Source organism: Nanorana parkeri, unplaced genomic scaffold (assembly GCF_000935625.1).
Source record: "Nanorana parkeri isolate BGI_ZX_2015 unplaced genomic scaffold, ASM93562v1 scaffold468, whole genome shotgun sequence".
Lineage (NCBI taxonomy): Eukaryota > Metazoa > Chordata > Amphibia > Anura > Dicroglossidae > Nanorana > Nanorana parkeri.
In genome coordinates, this window is record NW_017306736.1 from 648,830 (window position 1) to 657,743 (window position 8,914).

General features: G+C 40.9%; 1 protein-coding gene across 4 annotated transcripts in view; it reads left to right on the forward strand.

Moving 5' to 3' along the window:
- Window positions 1–8,914, forward strand: part of ANKS1A (ankyrin repeat and sterile alpha motif domain containing 1A) — an 89,350-nt gene that overhangs the window by 23,747 nt on the left and 56,689 nt on the right. For all 4 annotated transcript variants that reach the window (XM_018560612.1, XM_018560613.1, XM_018560615.1 and 1 more), the window contains exon 4: window positions 6,923–6,976. In XM_018560612.1, the coding sequence (XP_018416114.1) occupies window positions 6,923–6,976 (54 nt within the window). The remainder of the gene's footprint in view (window positions 1–6,922; window positions 6,977–8,914) is intronic.

Below are 8,914 nucleotides of genomic sequence, written 5' to 3' on the forward strand. Positions count from 1 at the left end.
AAAAAAAAAAAAAAAAAAAAAAAAAAAAATTGCTAGGGGAAAGAGAAATAACGTTTTTTTGGCAGAAAATACTTTTGCATGTCTCTTCTGCCAAAAATCCCATGCTCTCAGGTTTTTCTTAACTTTATTTCCACTTTACATCCATTGGGTGTAAAAAAACAATAGGACTAAAGGTTGCATTTCTATCTTCAGTATTGTGAATACTGGAGTTGTCAGTAGTATTTTCTGTAAATACTTGCAAAAGGTCTGTTTCCTTACCCTTACTTGGGTGCTTATCAGACTGATCTCCTCCACTTTGTAGATTGAGAGCAGAGCAGTAACCATAATATTTCTGATGTGACTGGGTGCATTGTCCAACAACCTGCATGCTATCAAGGTTTAGACAACAATACAGTGCAGTACATATTGCTGGAAACTGACCAACCCGGTGCACTTGTTTTTACTGTTATTGGAATGGCCGATTCTCCGTATGATAAGGAATAAGCCAAACAATAAATACAGTTTTCATGCCTTTCTGTCCTTTTTAAAAAAGAGCTGAGGGTTTGTTGTTTGTTTTTTTTTTCTTTGTATACTACTGCCCATTATTTGACAGAAAAATGTTCTTCAATTTCTTGGCCTTGACAGATTAGGGCTCTGCTGTAATTAAAATCTAATTTAATGGTCTGTAGTAAATTTTACTTATTCAGTAGAGTGGAATCCAGCCAAAACTTATATGTCTCATCTACTTTACAAAGGTGTATGGAACCGCAAGGACCTCTTTTTGGTTTTAATTGCCGTCTTTGACCCAATTAGTGAGATTTCCCTTGACTTTATGTGCAGTGACGTAACAAAGTACAGAAATCCTAGAGACCCTATTGCCAGACCATTAATTTCAACAACAAGCTTCTCATAAGATTATACTGTATGTGCATTTCATGTATTTTAAGCATGCTAAACATACTTTTGTAGACATCCAAAAACCCAGAGACTGCTATTGGGCGCTGCCTTCTTGAATGTAATGTCAACAGCCCCAGCAGACCCTGTTTTGTCACTCAAGTGACACTCTCTTTAGCAATGGTTTTTAACTTAGAATCAGGGGACTTCAACTGCAGCTCCTGACATCTCCTGGTGACCACCCATAATAGTGTGTGTGTGTGTACACACACACAGTTTAATGTGTCAATGTACAAATATGCATAGAACAAATAAACAGTTGGACATCCATAAGAAATGTGATCTGAATTTTTGACTCTACATAGTAGCCACCTTTTGCAGATATAACAGCCGAACACACTCATGGCACTTTTTCTACAACAGAAAACAAATATTGTTCTGAAAGGTCTTCCCAACACTGTTGCAGAAGTTCTCACAAACGTGTTGTACTTGTAGGTTGCTTTGCTTTCACCCTTCTGTCCAGTTCATCCAAAACCAGCTTGATGGGCTTTAAGCCTGGAGACTTTCCTGGCCATTCCTTGATTTGAAGCCTACCATTGGTTCTTTTCTCCTAAGGTTGTTCTGACACAGCCTGGGGATATGTTTTGGGGGTATTATCTTGCTGTAGGATGTACCACTGACAAACTAGGCATACACCAGAGAGTATAGCATGGATCTGCAAAATGCTGTGGTGGTTGTTTTGGTTTAGGGTGCCCCTCACTCTGTGCAAGTCACTGACTCTGGATCCAGGAAAAGAGCCCCAAACCATCACGCTTCCTCTTCCATGTTTGGCAGCTGAGGAGGAACCCCTTTTGCCTACTTAAAACCCTGCGTGATGAACCGAAGATCTCAAATGTTGATTCTTTGGTCCATCAGACCTTCTTCCAGACTTCAGTAGTCCACTGGCGGTGCTTCATGGCCCAGGCAAGCCTTTTTTTTTTCTTATTTTGCCATTTTCGCAAAAGCTTTCTTACTGCCACTCGACCTCTTTCCATACCTTTTGTGTGCTGTACCGTATTAGCCGCAAAGTGCTTTCTGGGTCCAGAGCTGAGGCACAGCCCCACATGTGACCCTGCCTCTGAAGGTCTAAATGAATAAAGCTGGTCGGGTTAAAGCAACAAAAGCTACTTCACTCTTTGCACTGCTAAAATTCCGGTCACCTCCGGTTTTACCTCAGCACTCTTATTATCACCAGCTTCCTGGGTTTGGAATACTTGAGGCCTTGTTTCATTACTGATACGCAGACATAACATGTTTTCCCAAATACACACAGAGGACAGTCCTGCTAGTAGTTTTGGGTGTATTTACCTGGTTTGCGCTGAAGGAACTGAAGCTTGTAATCCGGAACTTGGGTTAATGCTTCACTGGACTGGGTCAGGTTAAATGACTCCTAGAACCATGTTCTGGATCAAGGCTGAGTTCCTCAGTCAGGCCCCAGCGACCCCTCCCGGTGTTTAAGGTAGATTGGTCTTGACCGTTCTCTCACGCTTGTGTTTCGTAGAGGGCTGCGATGTGCAAGGAGGGGGCTGGAGGAGGGTGCAGCTGTGCTAAGAAAATTGCCTTTTCCTGAAGTCAAATTTGCTCGCAAGTTCAGTGGCCCATTGCAAGTAAAAATAAATTGTTTATGCCAAGTAAAATGTTGCAGTTAAGCAATTAAAAATATTTAATTTTTCTGTGCTTTTACCTGCATTTATTAAGTATGTTACAGGGTCTCTTTAATGTGGGCACAGAAAACAAAAAATATCTGACCGTTCTACCCCACTATGTGCTTAATTGCACTGTGTCTACTATTATGAAACGATTCTCCTCACGTTCTGTCCAGGCAATATAACTGCATGGGAAAATATCTCTAACAGCACAGATAGTAACACTTTCTATTTGCTGAGTCCCATATGGGTTGGATGTCCCTACAGTTGTACAGAGCACTCTGGGATGCAGATGCTGTGTCCAAAACCATGCTTTTTCTACGATGGATTCCATCTCTTTGGTTTTATTCTTGATGTTATTGTCAAGGATACCACAAGAGGTCAGAGCATACAGCTGCCTCAGCATAGGAAGTCCAAGGAAAGGTCCAGTCCCAGCCTTCAACTCCATTTGCTTCTGAAATTAGTACAACCAAGCAAGCTATGCCTGATTTTTAGACAGCAAAAAATATGCTAAGGCCCCAGGGAAGCCTCCAGAATAACGGTGCAGTTCTATTTTTCCAAATTGGGGGGTGGGGGGGATGTTTGCTAAACCTTGCGGGCCCTGGGGTAGTTTGCCCTTAAGGCATTTAGGTGCAGGAGTGACCCTTTATGCAAACAGGCCAATCCCTTGCGTCTGGCACTCTCTTCTCTATTTCTACTCGTGCAGATAAACAGATCGTGTCCTACCACTGAAGGCTCTCCTCCACCTAGATTCCCTTGCTCTAGTTTCTGTATAAGTGTGACCTCCGGAGCTGTGTCACATTCTGAACACCATCCTCCCTCTCTCATTGTATCTTTTTCATTGGGGCTTGTAAGGTTGTCATTGGTACCTGGTGCTTCTCAGTGTTATCACCCTCCTTTTAAACTTTGGGCTATAAACCCTCAATGTCATTCCCACACACCTGATACTTAAAGCGTTGGATTCTGCCCTGGTGCTTTTTCCTGGCATCCCCAAGGAAGAGAGCAGTTACTGAAGGCCCTACTAGGCAACATCTTCCTGAACAGCCTAATGCCTGTAAAATCCAGCTGGATCTGGCTTTGTCAAGGTTCAGTATTGGAACCTCTTTAACACCTGTAGTCGATTTTCACTATGCTTTTTTATTTTTTTTAACACTGTAATGCTTAGCATAAATAACACAATCACCTGTGCCTACAACGGTTATGAAATATAATTTACATATAAATAAACTTAATTGGTGATCTAAATAAAGTCTTTTCTTTCACACAATTTTTAAGACCAAAAAACAGTGCAGAATAAAAAAAAAAGGAGTTTATTTCCAGGAATGCAAAAACCTTAGAAGTAAAGTGTACATGAAAGTTGAGCACATACACTATATTGCCAAAAGTATTGGGACACCCCTCCAACTCATTGGATTCAGGTGTTCCAATCATCTCCGTGGCCACAAGTGTATAAAATCAAGCACCTAGGCATGCAGACTGCTTCTACAAACATTTTTGAAAGAATAGGTGGCTCTCAGGAACTCAGTGAATTCAAGTGTGGTACCGTGATAGGTTGCCATCTGTGCAATAAGTCCATCCGTGAAATTTCCTAAAATATTCCGCGGTCAACTGTTAGTGGTATTATAACAAAGTGGAAGCAACTGGGAACAACAGCAACTCAGCCACAAAGTGGTAGGCCATGTAAAATGACAGCGTGGGGTCAGCGCTTGCTGAAGCGCACAGTGCGCAGAAGTCGCCAACTGTCTGCAGAGTCAATAGCGACAGACCTCCAAACTTCATGTGGCCTTCAGATTGGCACAACAAGAGTGCATAGGGAGCTTCATGGAATGGGTTTCCATGGCCGAGCAGCTGCATCCAAGCCTTACAGCACCAAGTGCAATGCAAAGCATCGGATCCTGTTCCAACATGACTGCGCACCAGCGCACAAACCAAGGTCCATAAAGATATAGCGAGTTTGGGGTGGAGTAACTTGACTGGCCTGCACAGGGTCCTGAATTAGAGCAGAGACTGCCAGCCAGGCCTTCTCGTCCAACATCAGTACCTGACCTCACAAATGCGCTTCTGGAAGAATGGTCAAACATTCCCATAGACACATGCCTAAACCTTGTGGACAGCCTTCCCAGAAGAGTTGAAGCTGTTATAGTGGCAAAGGGTGGGCCAACTCAATATTGAACCCTACGGACTAAGATTGGGATGCCATTAAAGTTCATGTGCGTGTGAAGACAGGTGTCTCAATACGTTTGGCAATATAGTGTATGTATAAAAGCCCAATCAAAGGTGCAAACACTAATACTATAGATTTGTATAAAAAGTCCAATAAATAAGGAGTGACATTGAGGAGTTTAAAGTACCGTATACAAAAAAAGAAAGACAATGGAAGAATGGGTACCCCCCCACCTGCCACCTCCAATGGGAGGGCCCAAGAAAGAAAGAAAACATTTTTTTGTCACCAATTGCTAAAATGGCAAAATCTCCACAGGAGGGAATAAGAAGAAAATAAGAGAGAAGAGAATAAATAAAGTCTTTTCAACAAATCTTTGTGTTTTTCTTTCATTATTTCACTCCATGGAATACACACATTGACAAATGTGAATTATCAATATGTGATCAAAATAAAGTCTTCAATAAATCCTCATGTTGTATTCCATTAATTCCACTCCATGTGCTTGCACCTCTCTCCACTCAAAATAGAAAACACACTCATTGTTTGTTTAATTTGCCCTGCTAATAAGGAAAGGCAAAGGCATATATGTATATCCGTGAGGCCATAAATCCTTTTAATCTGAATCCTCCAGATGAGATACACTGCACCATTAACTGAAGGTCTGTATGCAGTTAGAAATGTAATCTCATGCAGCTAGATATACTGCTCCTCATATGTAGCTTGTCACTATTCATAGAAGCCATATAAAATGAAGCAAATAAGTCACAAATGGTGTAAAATCCCCAAATTTGAATAAATCATGAAGGTTAAAACAATATTGATGATAGGCTTGACAAAGCCCATTGGATGCAATGCACAGGTGGAGCTTGTTGACATAATTGGTGGGCAGAGCTACTGTTGGCCTCAGGCGGCATTACAGTCTAAGCTTACAGCAAGAGATGATTGTGTGGACTAGCCCCAGAGAGAGACCGCTATACAGAGAGCGCTTTTAATATTGCCCATGATGTTTCATATAGTGCACTAGTAACATGTCAGTTGATGTTTTTAACAATGCCTGCCCGACCTACTCTTGTTGGGATTTTTTTTCATACACCTACCCCTTGAGCCATGCAGGTGTCGTGGTCTCATATCCTTGGTTATCTACTGGATTTAGCAGTCATTTTCACACCCTTTGTAGGTTGACGTTTTGTTCAATTTAGGGTTCTTCCCTGGTGTATTTCACCTCGATGAGGTGGTTATCTGTCCCAACAATGTCTCAAGGTACAGAGATCTAGTTTCTTGACCCCATGGGATCAGTTGAGTAGAGACTGACTGGTTTGTCTTACAAGGATCTTTTCTGAGGTCCCTTGTCTAGTACATGTCTTTGCCAGGGACTTGTTCACTTTCCTTATTAAGCATGTTGGTTGCTGGTCCCCCCCCCCCCCTTTTTCTATGTGGAAATTTGTTATTGTGCCATTCCTTGGTGGACTCAGGCTGTCCAGCTTCTTGCTTGGTCTAGGGGTTGGTGCTCTATTCGGTATTGAGTCTATCCTCTCTGCTTGGCGACTTGGTCTTGGGCATCAGTTTGATTCTCTTTATGCTCACTTTGATGGTGTTGGCAGGTTGCCCTATCAGACGGGGAGGTTTGACCTTATTTGGTGCCAGTTTTGAGTGCTGGTCCTTCAGGCAATCCAACAGTATATGACTTCTGTGTAACTCAATTGACTCCAAGAAAAGGATTTCACGGTGAGTACCAAAATCCCGTGTTGTGTGTTTTTGTTGGTTTTTAATCCACCCAAAACGGCCGCCACTAATGCAGTATCTTTTGAGGATTCAGCCTTCCTATGTCTGCTCACCTGCCTCTGCCATTATGAGGGGTTTTTAAAATGAACAGTTGGATGTTCTATGTATATTACCTACTGGAGAATACAGTGCTAGTGAGACTTTTCCAGGTGCATCCAAAGCAGAGTGATTCCAATGTGAAGTTTGGGTAGGAGAAATTAATGGGTGGTAAAACCCACCAATGTCCATCTATAATGGAAATATATCAAATGTGGTTAAAGTTACCATTTTTGTTTATTTTCAGTTTATATCTATGCTGTGTTTTATTTGCTTTTTTATTTAATTTCTGAAACTGTTTCAGCTGACCTATCCTTTTATCGGTTTATTTCATCCTTGCCTTTGTTTGTTTTTGCCTTTTTTTTCCCTCATTTTTTTTTAGAATGTCCCAGAAGTGAAAAAGTATGGCCCTTTCCATCCTTATGTGAATGCCAAGGTGTGTAAACCCCTTTCCTGCCAAACTACCTTAATTTCCCTTTTCTATTCATGTCATGTTTTTTGTTTTGTTTTTTTTCTGGCATAGGTGCTTGATAAGAATCTGCTATCTTTCGCAGGCAGTAGTTTTCTTGCTATTGCTTTAGGCTGTCCTGTGTGCTGTTTTAGGTGGCCAGTTTTTAGTTATAATTTCAAGTAGCTGGAAAATCTGATGTTTACTGTCCTTTTTAATGTTTGTATCTGCTCTGATGTATACCTACATTTTTTTTTTTCATAACTACACACTGTTTTCTTGCTGTGCAGTAGTTATATTTTGCATGCTACTAACTATTTATGTTAGTCAGAAACTGTCGAATATAGAAGTCTAGAAAAAACAACATGCCAGTTTATGACGATGTCCGTAATCTCAGTTTTGGTGTACTTTAACAAAATGATTACATCTATAGCTGTCAGGCTAAAATAGGATTGTGTTTTTTGTTTCCTCCTAAGCTTGTAAGACGGCATACAAAATACCAACGGTGTTATTCACAAAGGAGTGAAGAGCTTGGAGAAGGCAGGAGAAATGAACAATCTAGGACAACATAGCTGAACTGGAAAGTGAGCTGAATTGGAGAATTTTTCAAAATCGGCTATTTTGGCCTAGATTCTTCACTTCTCCTACCTTCTCCAAACTCTTCACCCTTTTGTGAATAACACTAAGTCTTTAACGCAGTTTATGTTTTATAATTTTTTTATATAAATTTATTCCCTATTTAGTGTCCCTCCTTAGTGGGCAGCCTGGCATTGCATGTACCTATATCTCTAGTGAGAAAACACGACGGCCGCATACTGGTACAGACTGGAAAGGTCCAGACGGACCTTGTATGCTCTCTGTAACTGCAAGCTGGTCTTGGTTCTCACAAATTCGGTGTAATAGCCTTACTCTGGATACGATTAAAGCTTAGGCTTAACAAACATGCAACGGCTTCTTCTTTGCATTAACCTATCCTTTATACTACATAAGGGTATCCGACATGCTTGGAAGAATCTATTATGCAGAATATAATAGAATTACTAATAAATCAGTAATTGGTCCTCACATCTCAGAGTATTTGTAAAACTACATGCGTTGCCCTTTAGCAAGTAGATTCCAACTTTATCCCTTTTCGGTTTGAAAATTAACAGAAACAGTTTGGTTGGCTATTACTGACCATAATGATTCCCTGCTGCCCCCCTTTCATCTTCCTTTCCCACCAGAGGGCTGTTCAGGCTTTATCCAGAACTAGAATTTACTTCTTGGAGATAAATTGCCCATAAACTTTAGAGGGTAGTCGGTCTTGCAGTTTCGATCATCTTCTAAGAAGAGCTCTCATCCGGCAAATTGCAAAACTACCAGAGTAGGATAATAGGGAACATTAGGAAAGCTGTCCAGATCTCTCTTTGGCTGAAGTTTATACCAGTGGCTGAATAGTAATTTTCTCATTCGCCCAATATGGCTGATGCTCCCATCAGTGGCTGGTTGGCATGGAGGTGTTTCACAGACATGAGATTGTCACCCTATTTACCTGAAATGGGTACCCTAAGATGCTTGCACATGGATAACATAGTAGAAAATAGTTGTCTATGCATATCCTTTGTGCAGGATGTCTCGTACAGCTCAGCCCCGTCCTGTAGTTTTTCATGAGTTATCATTCTCTCAGAATGCTCCTCTCAGGCAGACCTTGTTCAGGGTATGGTCACATGGCTAGACTTCAAAGACCTACTTTTACCAAACTTCTTTTTTTTTATACATTTCTACTCTTGCTGTTTGTTGAGACATGTCCTTAATGTATTTCTGCAGACTGGTAAAATTTATTGACAGGTTCACTTTAATGATAATAAATCCTTTACAAGTTTTTTTGCTCCTTGACACTATTTTTCAAAAAACAGGTTTTTCCATGTGAATAAACAGTTTGTAGAC